The sequence below is a fragment of the Chiroxiphia lanceolata genome, chromosome 12 (genome assembly GCF_009829145.1).
Source record: "Chiroxiphia lanceolata isolate bChiLan1 chromosome 12, bChiLan1.pri, whole genome shotgun sequence".
Taxonomy (NCBI): domain Eukaryota; kingdom Metazoa; phylum Chordata; class Aves; order Passeriformes; family Pipridae; genus Chiroxiphia; species Chiroxiphia lanceolata.
Window position 1 is genome coordinate 14,800,329 of NC_045648.1, and position 20,994 is coordinate 14,821,322.

At 42.1% G+C, this 20,994-nt stretch overlaps 2 protein-coding genes across 4 annotated transcripts in view; one reads left to right on the plus strand and one right to left on the minus strand.

Moving 5' to 3' along the window:
- MYO1E (myosin IE) overlaps nt 1–20,994 on the minus strand; it is a 242,838-nt gene that overhangs the window by 107,975 nt on the left and 113,869 nt on the right. For all 3 annotated transcript variants that reach the window (XM_032700486.1, XM_032700487.1, XM_032700488.1), the window contains exons 4-5: nt 19,368–19,485; nt 3,376–3,465 (exon numbers count right to left, since the gene is read on the minus strand). The gene's annotated coding sequence lies outside the window, so the exon portion shown is untranslated. The remainder of the gene's footprint in view (nt 1–3,375; nt 3,466–19,367; nt 19,486–20,994) is intronic.
- CHRNA7 (cholinergic receptor nicotinic alpha 7 subunit) overlaps nt 11,624–20,994 on the plus strand; it is a 40,421-nt gene continuing 31,050 nt past the window's right edge. The window contains exons 1-2 of the mRNA XM_032700492.1: nt 11,624–12,003; nt 13,216–13,355. Coding sequence (XP_032556383.1) covers nt 11,949–12,003; nt 13,216–13,355 — 195 coding nt within the window. The 5' untranslated portion in view covers nt 11,624–11,948. The remainder of the gene's footprint in view (nt 12,004–13,215; nt 13,356–20,994) is intronic.

Consider the following 20,994-nt stretch of genomic DNA (forward strand, 5'->3'; position numbering starts at 1 on the left):
GCTTGCTTTCCCCTTTGCATGTATAATGTTTTATATTGCAAAGCAAAAGGGACTGCTGGTCTCTGGTATGGTCTCCTGGTATCTTAGAATCATACAATTGTTTAGGTTGGGAAAGACCTTTCAGTAATGGCAAAATCTCAACCATTACTTAAAATTTTGGATTTCCAGTTATCATGGACTAACAAGACAAGAAATGAATAGTATAATATTATCACTGTTTATTTTAGTAATGTATCTCCATTATCCAGAGTGAGGGGAGATGAAGAAAATCCAACACTGACACCATGAGACAGCACAAGGGTGGAATCCTGAATCTCCAGATAGATTTTGGGCTAGTTTGGGCCGATTATCTTTATCTATTTGGACCCATTCCCTTTATTTCTGTAAACTCCCTAGTGGTAAATTAATTTTTTACCCTTATTAGGTTGTCCACGCTGTGGTAACTCCCACACAATGTCAAATTAAAAAAAAATCATGAGGAAAAAGGGTGAAGGGAATTGAGTATTATTCTGTCCCTGAGGCCCCACTGCCACTTGATGTCACTATTCCTGTCAGGCAAAGGCAGGCAGGAGCATGTCTGCAAGAACTGGATTTCAGCAGGTAGGAAGCACCAAGGAAAGTCATACAGATTATTTCAATAAATCACAGGATTATGCATTACGGGCAGCACTTGTTAAAACAAATTTATTACAAAGGCAAAGCCAGAGATTCAGTTCAGGGTGAGTCTCCTTGTGGTCTACTAGGGATAGGCTGGGACTGTCTGACACAAATGGGCAGGAACTTCACATGGCAAACACCACACCAGGGTAAAAAAGCCCTTCTCCCCCTGTATTACTACAGCTTAGCTCCCAATAAAGCAAACTAAAGGAGGAAAAACTCCACAAATAAGACAGAAAAGGTCTAAGCCCAAGCAGAGACCAAAGAACCTCATACATTTCATGTTGACTGTGAAGCTCTTCCTGCTTGTCTTTGGCCCTGGAAACAGTGCTCACAGAGGTGAGAGGGGAACAACTGAGGATTCCAGGCAAGATTTAAACAACAAGGACAGGAATGGGGTCATCTGTGCTACAACAAGACAATCATCTGTGTTTGCATCTGCCAAGGGCAATGGAATATTATGGTATTAAGAATAGAACAACAAGATTTTCACTAAGAAGGTATTTTAATAGTCATTCAGAAGTAGAAGGACAAATAAATAAAATGCCCAGTGATGCTCATTTGAGAGCTTTTTGCTTCACGGGCGGTCAGAGAAACAAGGAAAGGCCTGGAGGAACAGCAGCAGAGGGTCTGGCTCTCAGGGTCTTTCTAGCCCAAGGCCATGTGTCATGACTAATTGAAAATGATAAACAACCTCAGGTGTTATTTATACTCCTGCTCACAGAAGCCTGTAGTAGTTAATACTGAAATGTCTATACATATTCATATGAGGCATTTACAGTACATCTTATATTTTGCAATTAAACAAATTTGCAGTTTCACCCATGATGAACCTGGTTTGCACATGAGTACAAGACGTATTTTAAATGCTTTGCTCGTGTGGGGTGTGTCAGATTGACCCTGATTAGCTCAGTGCTAAAACTGCCAAGGTCAGGGGTTTGATCCCTGTACAGGCCATTCACTCAAGACATGAACTCAATGATCCTTGTGAGTCCCTTCCAGCTCAGAACATTCTGTGACTCTGTGAATGTATTAATCAAATACATAGATACCTTTCTGTGACTGTGGTTTCAATTCTACTGTTAGCCAACACCCCACAGAGCAGTTTCTGCTCACACTAAGGTTTCTTGTGACAATCTACTACCACCTAAATCCCAAATTTTCCCTCATCTGTGCACAAGTTAAAAAAAAAAGTTATGAGAGACTTGAATGGAATTCGTGCAAGAAAGAAAAAGAGAAGTGTAAACAACAGCAAGTAATGCAATGCTCTGGTTCTCACAAACTGTGACCAATTTTAACTCCCAGTTTGCTATTGACAGAAAACCATTGCAAAACAATGTTCCAGACAAGTAATGGTCTTTCTTTCTATGTTTTTTTCCTTCACTCAAGGCAATTAAAGTACTATATTAATGAGTTTTTGTTACCCATCATCTTTAATTCACCCACTACTGAACCTGATGGTTTCAAGTTCCCAGAAGGTGAAGGACTCTTTGTAAACATGTTTTTACTGCACTCTAGTGATGTGTACCCACGCCAGTACAACTTTGTTGTATGATAAAATAATTATCAGGTTTACAATATCTCTGTTGGATAGGGATTATAACAATTCAAGTCAGAGGAAATGGCACACCATTAATTTTAGTCATCTCTCAAGTCTACACAGCAAAGCTATGACACAGCAAGTAGTAGCAGTCATTACTAGTTCCCACTTCCCCGTATCAACCATCCTCAAACACCAAGCTTTCAATTAAACCGTGGCAGTAAGTAAATGTTATTTATACAAAGCTTGCAGCTTGACTGTTTTATAAATGGGTATGTGGGAAGCAATGTGAAATATCAACTGATAGTTAATATTTAAATTGCTGCTCATTTACACCTAAGGCAAGTTTCATTGTTGCTATTTGCGGAGAGATTCAAAGTTCAGAATTCAGTGATTCACTTCAAGAACTTTTATAAATAACACTGTATTATAAATCAAAAAACAAAATCAACTTATCATGTCGGAATCTTCCTTCTCCCAGGGGACAAGAATTGGTTTTGAAGACAGTAATGAGTTTTTAATCTATTGTAAGAACAGGTTCTTTGATCTGTCTTACAAACAGCATTCAGGAAGGGGAATACTCTGTCCTGGATGTCTAAACCTTACAGGAGTCACTCAGAAAAGTCAGGAAAAAAACTGTATTTGGGATAATCTGCAGTTTGAAATAACACTGCCTTAGCAATGCCATCCTTCACACAGAGGATGCTTGGGCACTGAACAGGTTCCCCAGGGAAGTGGTCACAGCACCAGCCTGACAGAATTCCAGGAGTGTTTGAACAATACTCTCAGGCACATGGTGTGACCCCTGGGGTTGTTCTGTGCAGGGCCAGGAGCTGGACTCAGTGGTTGTTGTGGAACCCTCCAGCTCAGGATATTCCATGATTCCATGATCATTTCCTTTAACTGTGATAGCTCATGTCATACACAGAAACATGCTTTGTCACTAGGCCTCAGTTCCACCAGCAATACAAGCATTAATTTAAACAATCATACTCGTTTTTCCTAATGAATTTTGAATCCATTCCTATAAGGTACTCAGCACAAATGGAGAGAGAAGAACACATTTAAGTCCTGCATGTATTCCCAGTATCTCTGCACCACTCTGCCTCCTAAAAGAAGACTCTCCAGATTCATGTGGCTCTAGCAAGGTGTTCAAAGAGAGAAATTCAAAAACTTACCTGGCTGCCATCTTCTTCTAACTTGCTTTGTGTCTCAGCCCCATCAATTTGACAAGGATATTCTCATTTTCTTCATGCTCTATGTAGTCCCTGTGGAAGAAATAGGATGCATTGAAAATATCTCAATAATCCTCAGTGGATGATGAATTACAGGAATAAATTTCTTAAATAATTAACCTGAATGTGTGCTAACACCATCTCTAAGATGCTCTCCGAATCCCCAGACACCATTAATAAATGAGAAAAAAAAACCCCAAATCAGCAGTTCTGCAATTAGTTACTTTCATAAGAAAACAAACATGATATTAAGATTTAATAAAAAATTCAGATAATCCTCCCACTAAAGGGAAGCCACACTGGCTAAGCAGACACCAGTTCAATACAAAAAGAGGAAAAAAAATTAAAAGAGAGCTACCACTCTCATAAAGCCAATACTCTCAAGAGAGCACTTTTCTCTCTCCTGTTCCTGTCCTTAATCCTAAAACCCAGTCAATCTTCCTCAGGTGGGAAACCCATCAGCATCCTGCTCTTTATCACCTGGGCGCTTCCACAGAACAACACTATTTCCTCCTTCTCCTCAAAGGAATGCTGCCTAAAAACTCCTCCTAGAAACCAGCAAAATGATACAATAAAACTGGAATTTGGGGCTGAATCTGGCAGTGTAATGCACAAACCAAACAAACTGCTACACGGGGGTGCAAAAAAAGGCAGGAAAAAACCTGCTCCGAACCTGTTAATGAACAAGAACAATTTACTGGAGAGAATCAACTCCAAAGCAGGTCAGCAGTGAGGGAGGAGGTGTGACAGCCAAGCTGCTGGGCAGTGAATTCCCAGGATCCCACTGGGATCAGGGAGCAGTCCCGTGTCACAAAACACCCCCGAGCAAGCAGAGCCACCTGTGCCTGGCTTATGTCCAGCAGGTTCAGCTGATCTCCATTCTGCCAGAGAAATGTGGGGAAACTGTCTCCTTTTAACACCTTTAACTGGGGATTTCTGGACTAAGATGTTCACAGCTTTGAAAATCAACAGTTTAAATGAGCTTGTTACACAATATTTAAACTTTTAAAATTTACATCAATGTGAATGGTAGGGTAAAAATTTCAAATACATTCTGGCAATTTATTATTTATTCCTACGAATAAAATGCTGCTGCCTGCTCAGAAAACCCACTCTTAGGCATATCAACTCATTTGGTTCCCATAAGATTCAAGCTCCCAGGTGATCAGAATCTCTTTAAAAAGTATTATATAGGCTCTAAATCACTGCAGTGCTTTTGAAAACTGTACAATTATTAATATTTTCCATCTTCTGATCATCATTATGAAAACATTGAAATGTTTGGGTTATAAAAATCAGTACCACAGACAATCCATCACCAAACTGATAAATTAAATTATTACTTAAAACATTCAAGCCATCTCAGCCACTTACAAGCCATCCTTGCAGCTTGGCATGAGCAATGTCACTGTTGTCTCTGACCTGCCACATTGCATTATCTTCATAATTAAGTGGGAATCCAGAATAATTTTGACCATGATAAAAAGATAGCCTTGAATTACAGCCTATAAGGAGACCCACGGCATTTTGTTTTAGGCATCCCAGAGGATTTAATAGGAGTAATAAGTTCGATTAAAAATTAAGTTCATTTATGTAAATTAGAAAAAGCAGGAACACTGTTTTAGTTAGTTGCATGTTCTATGTATAGAGCAAAAATAAACAACTCTCAGAAAATTTAGTTTCATTAAAAGGAGTCTGGGTATCCAAACAGTTCTGATTAAACATGAGCTTGAAATGGGAAAATAGAAAGTTTCCAATAAGCTGCTGTCAGTTTATTTATTTGCCTGGCTCAGGTAACCATAATAATTTTTTCATGCTCTAATAACCTACCAAATGGTTCAAACTCCAGACCACCAGAGCTATGAAATGAAGGATTTGGCTTCTTATACCTGCACTAGCAAAACATGCAGAAGAACAAAGTCCTAGAGCTGTGTGAAGAAAGTTTATCTCTGAACGTAAGAAGACAAGAAGGCAAATTATAAGTCAGGTCTTTATTTTTATCATATCTTTTAACTTATAATTAGTTATTAAAACAATCAGCAGTCTAAAATTCCTCCTGCAAAACAGATGCTTAAGTAAATACCTGAAAGCTTATCCAAGCTTGAAAAATCCTGCTACCTAATTAAAATCTCTGAAAAAACCAGACAGTTCCTTCCTCTCTCTATGCCCCCATTCTCCCTTTTTTCATCCTCTCTGTCATAATAAGAAGAAGCTTTAGAAAAAATTGTCCATAATAAATTTATGAACTATCTGTTGTCTTTTAAATCTATTTCAAGAAAAATACACTGAAAGCAATTGGCATTCACTCATGACTAGCAAAAAGCTTTTTGATGTTACTGGAAAACAAGGAAGTTTTATTTTAAGAGCTAACTATCCCTAAAATTAAAGGCAGGTTTTTACTGGAAAAGTCTTTCCTCTGTGCATGTGTTTATTGTGATTGCCCCCACCCAGCTCGCTCATAAAATGGTTACTCCAGATACCTGGGCTGGGACCATTAGTCAGTCATTTACTCTGTCAGGTTCTTCAGTGCTGGGATGAGTCACATATGGCTGAGGGCTATATTTGCTATATCTACTATATCTACTTAAAGATGTGATTACAAGACATTCGTTCCCAGGAATGCACCATCCCCACCCTGGGGACCAGTCCAGCTCTGGGGCTGCTCCATGAGGGCTGTGTTAGTCACGGGTGGGCAGTGGAGCTGATGCCCAGGGCTTTGTCACTGCACTGACAAGGGCCAGAGTGCAACTCTGCTCCCTGAGGGCTGCTGCTCACACTCAGCACTCCCACCACAGCTCTGGCTTTGCAGCTGATGGAACAAGTACACAGGATGGGCTTGGAAACCAGGAATGAGGAGGGAAAAGTCCCACTCACTTTGTCACAAACAATAACGTCAGATGTCCAGCTGGAAGAGGGATCCAGTCCTCCCACACACTTGGCCATTTCTGCAAGCCCAGGAGCCAGCAGGAGCTGTCTGCTGCTCACATTTGCCATGTTTGGGAAGCAGAGCACGGGCTGCTCCATGCTGTGCTTCCCATGCGGAAAAACGTGGCCTGCATTCCTGAACGTGGCAAAACCATAACCCATCTCCTTCAGTGCTCCAGACAAACAGTTCTGAAGCCTGCATTTCTCTATCTAAGGGATCCAGATAAAACAGATTACATCTAGAGTTTTGAATTATTTGTAGTGAATTTTCCAATAAAACCTATAATTAAAATAGTTTCAGTTCCTCCTCTGGGAGGTCCACAGCTCTTCATCAGTGAAACAACCTTGTAGCTGCCTTGAGAGTTCCTCTGAGTCCACTTAAGGAACCTCATTTTGAAAAATCTCCCAGTCTCTGAAGGATTCACAGCCTCCAAACATGCTGTATTCTGACAATAAAAATCATTCATTTTTGTTTCCATTCTCTGGATGCTCCCATTTGCAACACTTTCCGTGAAGGACTGTCACCAGCTGGCTGGAGACAAACAGCATTTCTCACTGAGCCATGACAGGCTGCCAATCTACAGTGCCCAGAGCAATGAATTCCTCTCCCATTTCCAGTGAGTCACTGGCATTTGCCCCTTTGTAGCCTTCTGCTGCTGCTATCAGTGCACTGTGCTAGAGAAAGGACCAGATCTCATTTAAAACAGAAGATGATACATGATGTTTGTTGCTGCACATGCTTGAAAACCATCAACTTCACCTTCAGCAGTGCCTAGTTAAAATAAATCATACAAGAACTGGACTGATTTGCTTTAGGAGTGATACCGAGACTTTGCAGGAGGAGCTGGGAAGGAATATTAGGGAATGCTGGTTTTATGCAAGGTAAGACATGCAGTTGCAAATGTGCAATCCATGCATTCCAAGACAAAATGCAGAGACCTGAAAAAAAATGAAAAGTTCTTTCTCCCCGTAGCCGTATTAAAAATGTATGTATATGAACTGAAACTTAACCATTAGGATTCTAAAGGCCAAAATTTAGCATTCCCTAGCAGACAAGTGCACCCTGGCTACTTTTCCTTTTAGAAATCTTGTCAGTGGAAATCTGGCTTTGGGAGACTGACCTGTCCCCTATCTCCTGTCTCAACTATGAGCCCAAAATTTAAATGCATTTGCCTCAGCTTTGATACAACATTCTGTCTTTGACAGGGTTTAAACGAGGCTTTATGGTCAGTGGCCTTATTGGAAAGGTCCTCACAGACCAAAGGACCATTTTTTGTGGAATTCATGTTAGTTATTTAAATTGCAGCAGATGGTAATTTTTTCAGCAAAGAAAAATTTCTAGTTTGTTGCTTTAGGACAAGATAAATAAGGTTGATCTTCAGATGCTTATAGATGAGAATCTGTTAAAGCTGTAGGCCTTAAATGCAGATTTCCTGTCAACTTTAATTAGTTTCTGTGAACCCTAAATTATGTAGTTATTTAAAACTAACCAGGGTGAAGAAAAGCTGTTTTGTCAACTTTGTGTTGTTCACACTCATCCAAAAAGATGACAAAGTGACACTGTAATGTGAATTGTATGAGTGAGAAACGAATTCCAAGCCCTGGAATTACAAAATGATTCAGAAGGACCTGACAGAGGCTAAAATGAGAGGAATATTAATTCCTTATACAGAAATCAAAGTGTAAACGTGCTAAGCATGATGACAATGAAAACCTGTGATATTTCTTTGGACAGAGAAAAGCACCTGTGGGGTAGATATGCTGAGAAATCTCTGTAGTTATTCCATTTGAGCCTTTTCATTCACAGTAACACAATGGTGTTGCCACTGTAGTTTAATATGCTCACACTATGTTTGCAAATGGTAGTAGAAGAAAAGAATGAACTTTGAAAGATGTTTGCATTATACAAATGACCACAGGCCCTATTCATTAGTTACACAGTTACACAGTCATTAGGTAAATTTTACAAATCTTCATTCTTCACATCTGAGCACTGTTCAGAGACATTCTCTCTGTAATTACTTTTTACAAACTGAGAGGGCAGCAGCTTTATTATTTTTCAACAGCAGAATAGTCTGTGCTCTTCTTTATCCTTCTCAACAGAAGACCATTTGGGGAATGGACCATTTTCTGGAAATCACAGACTGGTGTAGGAATTAAGAATTTGGGAAGAGCTTGTCTTTGTGAACACTTTGTTCAAGTGTGGGTGTATAGAATATAAAGTTTAGTCACAAAATTAACCAGATTTCAGATCACTAACTCATTCTTCAATAGAAAACTCAACATCAAAACTACCTGCTACCTCTTGCAAGGAAGAAAGAATATATTGTTTCAGGACATTTTGCAGAAAAACATCAAGCTCATCACGTATGCACTCTGCATTACTGAGGCTACTTGTTGTGCAAAATAAACAACAGAAAATAATGAATAACACGAGATGTAATTACTGGGGCTACCTGCAAGTAACAAAAAGCTAACAAATAAAGAGGTAATTTAATTTGAATAACATTCAAATAAATGTGGGCTTATAACATATGCTCGAAGTCACCATTTAAAATCCTAGCCTATTCTACCTTCTTCTCTAAGAAGAAAGAGAAGCAGATTTTCTTCTGCTGTGGGAGGTCATGGCAGTGGCACAGTAATTAGAACAAAGTCAGCAAGTGTGCAGTCACTGTAGATGCACATAACACATAGTATAAGATGGTCACTTCTTCACTATCAGCTGAATCTCGGGGCTATTTTATCATCTTCTTCATTAGGAAGATGCAAGATTTTACTCTTCTGTAAATCTGTGCAAAGAGAAAAAGAGGATATTCCTCACAATTGCAGGATATTATAACCCCTGGACAACTGCAGCATCTTGTAATGACTGCACGAGTCATTCTGGAGTCTCTTCAGTCCTTGGCTCTTTTTACTGATCAATGTATGGAATTAACCTTATAAATAACTAGGAGGATAATAACTAGGAAGATAAATAACTAGGAAGATAATATTTTGGTATAAACAAACATGGTTTTTATGATGAGGGTCTTTTCTACAGACACATTAATTCAGAATCCTATAGCTGTTTCTCTAATAGCTCTGTGCCTCAGACTCAAAACAGACCCGAAATAGTACTTGAGTGAAGACTTTTGCCTTTTGTAAAAGGATGTATTTTTAGAGGACTTCAGTATAGTTTTTGTTAATCTTTCTTTGCTAGTGTCTACACAAGCAACCCTCATAAATATTTGCGAAATTCACTTTTATTAGCCAGGATGATGCTGAAAGCAGATATGATCACTCCCTGCCATTTGTGTGCATTCACACCAAAATCTCTGACTAGAAAGGGTAAAACCTGTAGTAGGAATGCACCTGATTGAACACAGTTCAATCAAGGAGCAAGGGTGCTGATTGCTATTAAAAGACAAGAATTTCTGAATTGCCTATAAAAGTCAATTTGCTAACAACAAAAGCAAACGAGACTGCCAGAACCAAAAAGAAATCAAAATTTATCAAGGAAATAGTTACAAATTATTTTTTCCACGCTTATACTACTGGAATTTGGTGTTTCAGCACCATCCCCTGAAGGGCCTGCCTTTTGAGTCCCGTAAGAGAGCCCGAAGACCTCGGGCTGTGCCCACCTCTGCCGTGCCTTCATCACTGGGGTGAGGCAGTTGTCAACAAAGCAACGTGCAAAGCAGAAAGAAGAGCCAACAGTAGAGGTCAGCCATGAACTGTAGATTTCGTCTCCAGATTTCTTGCCTGAACAATTCCTGCTGTTTACTGTACACCCAAAAATATCTGGGGCACCTGTGCCAAAACAGCAGTGGGTAGCAGGAGTAGGAGGAAAGAAAGTGAGTTTCCTTTCCAAAATGAAATGAGGCAAAAATCCAGGTACTGAGAGCACTGCCATGGGAAGGTTGAAGTACAAATGAGTAATAACTCTTTTTTTCTGCAAATAATACAGAGCTCCCCTAGCAACTCGTCCTTGTCTACGAGCTGGTCCAAAAAGGTCAAGATCTCACTGAAAAAAATACCCACCACAAATCAAAAAACATCAGCTATGACTTGGCTTTTGGAGAGTTACCTTTGCCATTTCCTGGCTTCCACTACCCCTTGGTAAAGTTGTTTGGTATGTTGGCTCATTGGAAAAGGGGAATGTTTCAGTCCTCCTGTGTGTTACACCAGGAACACATGATGCACCAATGTGCTGGGCTACTCAGGTTGACCCCAGTTTCATCTGGTTTTTTGCTAAACATTTAAAAATGCTTAAACAATAGCTACATAAATTAGGTCACTGCTTGAACCAAAACAGACAACCTGGATTTTTAAAGTTGAGAATTAGCATGGACTAATAAACTGCTGTCTAATTGTTATTTGAAAAACAAGCATTTAGTTACCCCTTGCAAGTGAGGACACACTTCAAAACCATTCTTCCTGAAGTGCAGCTGCCTTGGACATTCATTTAATGCACCAACTGGATTTGAAGGACAGGGATTTTGACTGAAAGAACCCATGCGTGGTCTCAAAAATGTGTTTAGAGTTGCAAATGGGAACCAGACAATCAACAAAATGCATTGCATTTTCTAGGCCAGCTTTCCAACTGTGCTGCATTATACCCACACCAGGCAAAAGCTCAGGCATTATTTTTTCTGTCATGTGTTTGTCAAGCACTAAACACGATGCCCCATGGCCATGGCTGTTTTCCCCTTATCTAGACAAAAGATCCGGCACCTGAGCCCACAGCCCTGCATCTGCTGGGGATTTAACAGCTGTGTGTGCAACATAATTTTGGCCGTCACCCTCCTGCCCCAAATGTGACCTAAGCCAAGCTGCTGGCTGAGGCCAGCAGGGACTGCCCTGGGTGCCCACCTTGGCTGCCTTCCCCTCGCCCCCGGCAGTGGATATCCTACCCGAGGCACTCACTCTGCTGCCCTTTGGGCTCATCCACGCCTTCCACAGCAGCAGCCGCTGCCGGTGGCGAAGGAGAATGACCGAGCACCTGTGCCGGGGAGGGCAGGGGAGCTGAGGGGCAGCTCCGTGGCCCTGGGGGCCCTGATGCCCTGTGGCTTTTGGGCCAGCACGGGCAGGGTGTGCTCCTGTGCCGGCTCCCCTTCCCTTCCCCTCTCGCCTCCCAGCCTTGGCTCCCCGCGGTGCCGCTGCGGGCGCCCGTCCCCGGCGGGGCTCGGGGAGGGCGGCGGGCGCGGCTGCCCAGCAGGGAAGGGGCGGCCCCCTCTCTCGCCTCTATAATGCCGGGGCCCCCTCGCCCACCGCTCCGCATCGTTCCTGCTGCCGTAGCCGCCTGCGAGCGGCTCCGCTCCCCTCCCTCCGGCGCGGGGTCGCTCGAGGATTAGGGGCGGGAGGGAGCTCCACCGGCGGGAGGCAGGCGCGGAGGCGGGTCCGTCAGCATCCCTGCGCTCCGCTCCGCTCCGCCCGGCCCGGCGGCGCCGTAGGGCGAGCAACGCTGCGGGCTCAGGAAGGGGCCGAGTTGCCGGAGGTGCCCGGGGCGCCGGCGGCTCCCGGCGGCTCCCAGAGGGCCGGATCCGCGGCGGGAGAAGCCGCGGCTGCTGTTGCCGTGTCCGTCCGTCCCCCGCGGCGCCGGCGCTCCCGGGATGGGCCTCCCGGCGCTGGGGCTGTGGCTGCTGGCGGCGGCGGGGATCGTGCGCGGTGAGTGAGAGGCGCCGGCCCCGCGGGCAGCACCGGGAGCAGCGGCGGGGCGGGCGGGACAGCGGGCACGGCAGGGACAGCGGGCACGGCAGGGACAGCGGGCACGGCAGGGACAGCGGGCACGGCAGGGACAGCGGGCACGGCAGGGACAGCGGGCACGGCGGGGACAGCTCCCCGGTCCTCCCCGGCACGGCAGGTCTCCGGCCGCGGCCGTCCCCTTCAGCCTCTATGCGCTGCGTCCCCATCCCCGGCCGCACTGGGGGCTTGCGAGGGATGGGACCGGCCGGGAAGGGACTCGGGAGACGGGCAGAGCGATGGGGATGGGGGAGCGAACTCCGTCAGGGAACTTAAATGGTGGCTGCTCCAGGGCAGAGGCTGCGGCTCTAGGCTCAGGACTAGAAAATTGGGAAGAGAGAAGTCCGTCTGGAGTGGGACAAGGAGGGCTCGCATCTAGAGGACCTGTTCCTATCCTGCATCAGAGTTCATTTCATTCGAAAATGCCTCTGTCCCTGGTCTACTGTGCTCCATTCATGTGGACCTGCTCCCTCTCCCTTCACAAAAGAACGGCAGAATTGGATTTGAAGCGTAAAACGGACAGAAATCCCTGAATATTATCACGTGAATTAACGTAGCACCTCTCATCTCTGTCAGGAACCCCGTACCCCGCTTCATTCATAGCTGCATGAACAGAGAACAAAGTGAAGAATACTTGCCCCAAAGGGTTCTCGGTCTGGAGCAGCCTGAGAGCAGGGTTGGGTCTAACCTGTGGCCATTTTTCTCCCATTGTCTTGCTGATGCCCTCTGCTGTATCCCCGGTCTGCTGTTCTGGTAGAGCTGTGCCAGGACAGGTGTCAGATCACAGGTAGTGTGTTTCCTCCTCCTCACTTCTTGCTGCTGGACCGAAGGGTGTGTATGTTGAGGAGGCATCACTAGCATATAGAATTTATCACTCCTGGCCAATCAAGAAATTATCAGAGGCAATGCACCTTACAGGCTGGGATGAACGGAGTGATGAGCTTGTGATTTGGATTTTATAGTAGTAGCTAACGAACTATGTGAAATACAGTGGCATTTTCCTGGGAACGCAGCAGGTGTAATAACTGCTGTGTAATAACAGATACATAATATCTGATAGCAGTAAAAAAAGCATATGTCTCAACTTTTTCTGATATAGAATCCTAATTATTTATCTATTTACTTCTGTGCCCAAAGAGTCCCTGCAAGGAGAGTTCCAAAGGAAGCTTTACAAGGAGCTGCTGAAAAATTACAACCCTCTGGAGCGACCAGTTGCAAATGATTCCCAGCCACTCACTGTCTACTTCACTCTCAGCCTCATGCAGATCATGGATGTGGTAAGTGTGTAACCTTCTAGGAAACTATCTCTTTCAAAGGGTGGATTTTTCCTTCCTGGAATGGAGATGTGTCATAGTGAAGGAAGATTACAAGATATTGGAAAGCACGAATAATTCAAGACACAATGCCAAATTTTGACTTCCTTTTTAAAGAACTAAACTGAAAAGCAAAGTTTATGTCTTTCTTAGATCTCTTGTCAGAAATTCCCGGTGTTCTTAGAAGTACAAAATACTTCAAGGGAGGCTCAAAATGCGTACTTTGCCTTTCAAATCCTTAACTGTACTTAGAATTAACAAGCAGTGTAGTCTGGGAGGGATATGCAAAACCAAAGCTCTGGGGGTCACTTAAGAGCTTCTTATAGTTGGAGATGGAGGGGGGAGGAAATCCTGGCCAAAATCCAAATCATATTATTTCTTGTGGTATTTAGACAAGATTGCCACATTTTATATGCTTAAATAGCTGCTCTATTTGCAACCACAGTTGCTTGGTATATCAATAGATATTTCTGTGCTGTGCTTGTAAGATGCACTGTAGGATCTGTTGGGTTCAAATATGAGTAATTTGAGCTTCATGCTGTCACAGCTGCACAGAGATGAAACTCAACATATGAGTGAGTTTACAGTATTTGTTTTTAGTGAATTCAATTAGCTATGATAACTAACGAAGAAGCGAAATACTTTAAAGTATAGTTAATCTCAAAATGCCATTATCTTCCCATAAGATGTTAAAAGTTCAAGACACAAAAAAAGGATAAAAGAAAAAAAAGAAAGATAAGATTATTCATGACAAGTGGCTTGCTATCTGTTCCCTTGCATGCTACCAGTTGCCAAAATCCAGATACTGTTTATTTAGTATCTGAAAGTCAGCAGACACAGAGAACTCTGCCAGTGCTTATAGTTTCTACGCCCATTTTTGAAAGTTTTAGATTTATTAGACCTAAGGTGAAAACTAGGATGTGTATTTTGGGTGTGATATTTCCTGTCTGCCAAAGGGAGAGCAGGCAGTCACAGGCAGTGAGCTGTTTCCCTGATGGGGCCACTAAAGCCAACAGGCAAACTACGTCAGTTCCATCCTTGTTACAGCAGCTGAGTTTTAATGTGTGTGATACCAGCGAGCAGAACAGGAGCTGTGTGGAGTCACATATTCTCTGAGTGATGGGGGGTGAAGAACATGTGTTATGCAGAGTGCAACAGTTTTAAAGAGTGCTGGCAGACTGAACTCCAAACGGGCTGTGGCTGGACTGCACAGGCATCTGAGAGCCAGGGGAGGACAGCCAGGTGTTAGACCCAAACTTTGATGTGAGATGAAAGCCTGTACTGGTGGGATGATATAAGGGATGACACCAACAGCCTACTGAGTGTATGTGGGCCTGCTTTTGTTGTTAATGGTGTCTCTTGTGGGTGGGTTTAGAGGCTTGGAAAAAAGATCTCCTCATGCTGGATGCTCTCCTAACACAGTTAGCCTAATTAGACAAGTAAGCAAGAATGCTTTTTGACAATGACAGATGACAGAGAAAGTGTAAAAGCAAGGAACAACACAAGATGAATAAATGATACTGTGTTAATGAGGGATGCATTAATTTTATCTGTCATCTTCTAATTGGATTTGTTTAGAATGTGTCTAGGTAACACAAAGAATGAGGTATTTGAAGGGCAGTGTGAGTCATGAGGACAGGACAGTCAGAGGAAAGTAAGAGAAGGAAGCTGAAGTGCAGTGTGGAACAGACAGTGCTTCAATGCCTGAAGGCCCCCAACCAGGTTACTGCTCTAGCTTCTCACTGGCCCCAGCCTTCATGGGTCTCTTGCCATGTATGCAGGGAATGTGGAGGACAGGGCAGGAATAATCACTCAGTTCTCTTAGCCCCTCATCTGTGTGATGGAGCTTTGGTCTTGCTCCTCTTTCCTGTGCATGAGGCCTCTTAGTGGCTTCTGCAGCAGCTCCTGCTGGCTGGAGTCTTCAGTTGCATAGCTCTGGATTTAGTTAGATTTTTATCTTTGTGTTCAAGAAGGCTTAGCCAGTCTGTTCAAGGCCTGTTCAAACTGGGTACCTGAATAAAACTCCCCATTTTAATGTATCTCTGCAGAACTCAGCACAGTACATGGTGCTTCCACTGAATCTTAAACCAGGCTTCAAAAAACACCCTTCTCAACCATGGCCTTTGTTTACAGGGCCTTCTTCTGTAGCTCCCTGAAGGGAAATGCCCTCATGCTGCAGTATGTGCCTTCTCACAGCTACTGGAGGAACTTTTGCTTTGGTACAGGAAAGCACAGTTGCCATCAAAGGATTTTTGTACTACTCAAATTTTTTCCCCAGCTTTCAGAAACTGCACTTCTGGTGTCATTCTGTACAGACAGATGTAGCCTGACTATGTTAAGGTAACATGGTTTTGAATGTTAACCACCTCAGGAAAGGTTTGTTGTATGGCCAAACCCTCCTAGTGATGACACAGCTTACAGAAGCCTTCTTTAGGTCAGCAGAAATGTTTCCTGAACAGAATAACCTGAATGCCAACAAGATGTTTTTTCTACATAAATTGCATCTGTACTATAAAGGTTTCATTTGCATTTCCATGAGGTAATAATGGATCTCTCTCTTCCATACACTCCCGATGTGGTTATAACCATGTTCTTGACTGGTAGTATGAACAGTTGGCTGTTGGAGACACAAATGGCTAAAGGCCAGCAGATAGTCAACTTTGCAGAGTTAATTTCTTCTGGAGTGGTCAAATTTAATTAAAAACCATACAAAACAAAGGGATTGCTACGTACAAAACACAGATCACTAGCCAATCTGGGTGAAGTCAGTGACTGGCAGTCTTGGCTAATATGATTCAAAATGGAGTTTTTGATCCTATGTTCCTTTCAAAAACCCCTTCATCAGTAAGAAACAATAGTTTTTGTACTGGCTGTTTAGTTACAGCTCTTTCTGCTTCTCATAATACTCACTGCAGTTCTTTCTCAGAGGTCTGGGATTGACAGGCAGAGAAGGAAACCAACCATGAAGTAAATTAAGCTTCACACTATAAAACAAATGAGTTTTCTTCATTGTCAACAAGAAGCCAATGCTGTGGGAATGACAGCTACTTGCAATAACAATTACTGGTTTAACAAGCTAGAAACAAAACATGTCACCATCATACTTAGCTGCAGTTTATATATTCCCTTTAATGGCTTCTCAGCTGTTAGCAGCTGAGTTTAAATGGGAGTTAGACCTATCCAGAGCTGATCCATCAAATCCCTGCCAGAACAGATTGAGTCAGGCTGGATCCTGGCTGCTGCTATTCCTTACTTAAGGTCTCTTCCATTCCACTCTGACTTCGCTGACAGGAAAGAGGAGGCACTAGATGAAATCTTTTCTAAATACAGTGGATGTTTCCTACTTTACATTTTTAGCTTAACCCTTCCTTTTAAAACTAGACATTATTTCTATTCAACGTTTGCAGATATGTTTTTATTGGTATTGTACATTAATATGCATGCTAGTGTCAGGGCTACATAATGATGGATCCATAAGTGCCAATTACCCCAACTTAGTGTAGTTCACTAGAAAATAGAGTTAATGAATTGTCTGATGAGAATGCAAACTGGCACTGTAAATTATACAAAATGTTTCTAAATCTGGCAGTGGCAGCATGAGAAAAATGCAGTTTGGGGACACACGGGTGAAGCTGAGAGCTGGGAAATTAAAGGAGTGCTTAGAGGGGGAGATGGAATGCCTAAGATACAGCAAAGGAATTTGGGTGGAAGAGGATGGGAGGCAAAATGGAAAGACAGAGATTTGAAAGAGTGAACTTAAAAAAAGCTTCTGTGTCAAGTTAATGGGAACTTTCAAGACAGAGATCCTGAGTGGCTTTCAGTTTGTTTTTTTCCTGTAGTCCTGTCCTGGTCTTAGCTGTGATAGATTTAATTTTCTTAGTAGCTGGTACAGTGCTGTATTTTGGATTTAGGATGAGAATAATGTGGGTAACACACTGATATTTTGGTTGGTGCTAAGCAGGGTTTACAAGTCAAGGACTTCTCAGCTTCCCACACCACCCTGCCAGCGAGGAGGCTGAGGAAGCTGTGAGGGAACACAGCTGGGACAGCTGACCCCAGCTGACCCAAGGGATATTCCAGACCGTGTGGGACCATCCTGAGTGGATAAACTGCAGGGAAAGCTGGCCAGGGGGCTGCTGCTTGGGAACTGGCCTGGCATCAGTTGGGGGGTGGTGAACAATTGCATTGTGCATCACTTGTTTTGTGTATTCTAATTCTTTTATCATTATTCCTTTTCTGTCCTGTTAAACTGTCTTTATCTCAACCCACGAATTCTACAGCAATCAGATGTGTGTTCTTTAGCTGCCTGCTGGGTTAAACCATGACAATTCCTTAACAGAAAAATCAAGTCCTCTTGAACCTTCACAAACAATCCTGCAACTAAATCACCCTGAAGTGAAAACAAAATGGAGACAGCCAACTGGCAGAAGTGTTCTTTAAGGGTATTTCAGTTCTTATAATATCAGAAGATGGATTAAGAGGTTTCTTTTGCTTTTCATAGTTATTTGTTTCAATTTTCTTGAAGTGAGAAATGCCAAGCAAGTTGATGAAATAAGTGAAAAATAACCTACTTCCTCTCTGATTTACTGAAATCTTGTTTCAAGACTCCTTGTAGGAATGAATATTGAATGTATATTGAACTGATAGCCTGATAATAAACATCTCTCAGGATCTGAATGAGAAAATATTCGGAAACGTCTGACTTAAGAAGACTAAACCAAATTGAAGAATAAGTGTGGAAGGAAAATCTTAAGAGACCAATACTGAGGCAGACAGTGGAAGGAGAGGAAGAGGGTTAATGGGTGGTCATGGCTGCTCAAGGTCATACCTTCAGTAGAATGTCAATAAAAATAAGGAATAGGATGTGGAGAAGCTATTTATTTTCCTCTACATCTCACCTCATGGAAACCCCTCAACCTGCACAAAAAGCTGTTCTTTGGCCTCTGCCTGTCTGGTATTTCAGTGCTGGCCTGGAGTATCAACCTAACTCATGTTTAGGAAAAACTTCCAGCATACTCATTTTTGAGAGACAGATTCTTGAAATACACTGATATTATGTAATTTCCACACTGAAAGAAATTACAGCCACCAGATGTTTAAACACTATATTCAGGTAAATACCTTCTAATACTCTTATTTGCTCCTGTAACATCCATCCCAATAACAGCATCAGAGGAGCATAATCAGCCCTTGCCCATTGGTTTAGAGGGAATGTTGGGAATAGACAGAGCAGTGTTGTTCCTACTGTGCTACACCTCACACAGAATAGCAAATGGCAGAGAAAAACAAATGCAGTGATCATGAGGGTATGAATTTTGTGCCTAGCCTGACATTTTTATAAGAGACATATCTGCATCTACTGTAAGTTAATACAGTTAAGAGAAACATATCTGAGGGTATTCCAGCCCCAAAAGTCAGAAGATGAAACCTCAGAAATTAATTACATTTGTACTGCAAATGACTGCTTAGAGACACAAACATGAAGAACAGGAATATATTGAGATATACAGTGACACTTCAAATTCAATTTTTACTGCTATCTAAACGAGTAGAAGAATCTTATTTTAGTTTGTAAAGGGCCTGCAGAGGTCATCTAGTCCACCCCCCTACTTCAAATATGTCTGAAATAGTTACTCAGGACTGTGTCCAGTCAGGTACTGACCACTTCCACAGCGAGAGTTTCCGCAGCCTCCCTGGGCAGCCTGTTTCAGTATTCACTATCAGCATGGTAGATTTGTTTTCCTAACAAATAAGCATAACTGCCCTTCTTCCAACTTGGGAACAGCACTAAAAAACACTTCTAGAGAAATGATACACCTTTCCTTCTTCAATAAAATTGGGTACACAACAAACAGATACTTTTGGTGAAGTATTCCAGATTTCTTGACTATTTTCAGCAAGATTTTGACTTCAATAACACTTTTTTGAATAACATTCTTAGCAGAAAGCTAAAGAATAAGTTCTTGGTAAACTCACATGGCAGAACTTGTTCTTAGAGTAGTTGTCAGTGGTCCACTCTCAAAACATAAGATTTAGTTGTGTGCTGAGATTCCCCAGGAAACTGCACTGAGTCACTGTTTTCCTTTCATTTCATCTGGAAGGTAGAATAGATAATATGTTTATTAAATTTGCAGATGACATAAGTTTGGGAGGCTTTCATAGAATACAGGGGGCAAAACCAGAATTTAAGACTGTCTTATAAAAGTAGAGTTAAAGGACTGGTTTGACCCAATTTTTGCCTTTTTTTTTTTTTCCCAAAGCCTAAATTATGTGAAATTTAGAGTATTATAGCTTAAGAAATATTTGGATGCACTGGAAATAATCCATCTGCTGGAGGCTTTGGTTTTATTTAAGGAGTTTAATTTGATGCCTAAGAGCTTTCTTAACTGGAATCAAAGGCAGGTCAGTACTGCCTCTGTATGAGGAGAGAGATTTGTATTATTTTTATAGTTCCATCAACTGTAATTATAGTCACAGTCCAGACTCTCCCTGTACTAGATGATATGTAAACACAGCTGAAAAGATCATCTTTGTTCCAAAACATTTACAAACTAACTATATTTTGATAGTCTAGAGTTTTTTAACATCAGAGTCATTCATGTCATAACTATTGACACTTAAAAAGCAGTGTTAAATAAAACTTTAGCATAAAGAATTATTGCAGTGGGTTCAGACCAATGGCTTTTTGATATTAATTTTCATTAATACATCTCTTAGATTTTTCTAAGGAATTTTAGCAACTTTACTCTGCAACTGTTTGAAGTGTTACTGTTTTCTGGGGCTTTCTGGTTTGAATCTAGAATTTTTACCAGCTTTCTATGTGGAACTCGGGGCACCATTTTGGGGGTGTCCTAAAGCTGATGGGGGCACTCAGCTACTGAGAGTCACTCAGATGATCTCCCTGACTTCTGGGCTCATGCTCCCACCCCTCTGGCTCGTGCCAGTGCCTCTCTGACTGAGCAGTTACCTGTACCCACTCTTGGAGTGTTCATTTTTCTAGATGACCTGCACTTGCTTTGGATTTAGATTGGGTTAAACTGCTCACAAAGTACCCGTGGTGGTTCTTCACTTAAAATTTTATATATTTGGCAAAAACCCAAGTGAGTTCTCTCTCTGTTTGAGTCACATTGCAAAACTTGGGAGAATGCTGGCTTAATATTATATTACCTTGTGACTTCTTCAGCAAGACAAACATTTTGGTGGATATGAATGTGATCATTTTGGTCTACTCTGATCAGAAATTACTTAATTCTTTTTTTTTACTAGCTGAAGAATCAACATTTAATAACTTATTTAAGAAAGTTGAATTTAGCTACTTATCTTCATGAATATTGAAGTTCTTACTTAGATTGCATAACACCATTTAGTCAGGAAGCTTTCATGGTTCCTCCAGACATTTGCTTCTAATTAAATCATTTACCACACAACAGTTTTTGCTTATTTTCCGGTTTCTCCTGTTTCTTTTTCTTTAAATTTCTAGTTAGGGGAAAGAAGAGTGCTGAATAGGTGTTTGTATGTAGTGAGCAGCAGCAGAATCTCAAGAGAAATCCTGTTCCTTTAGGCTGTTCAACTCACTTGTGCAGACCAAAGGAAAAATGAAAGC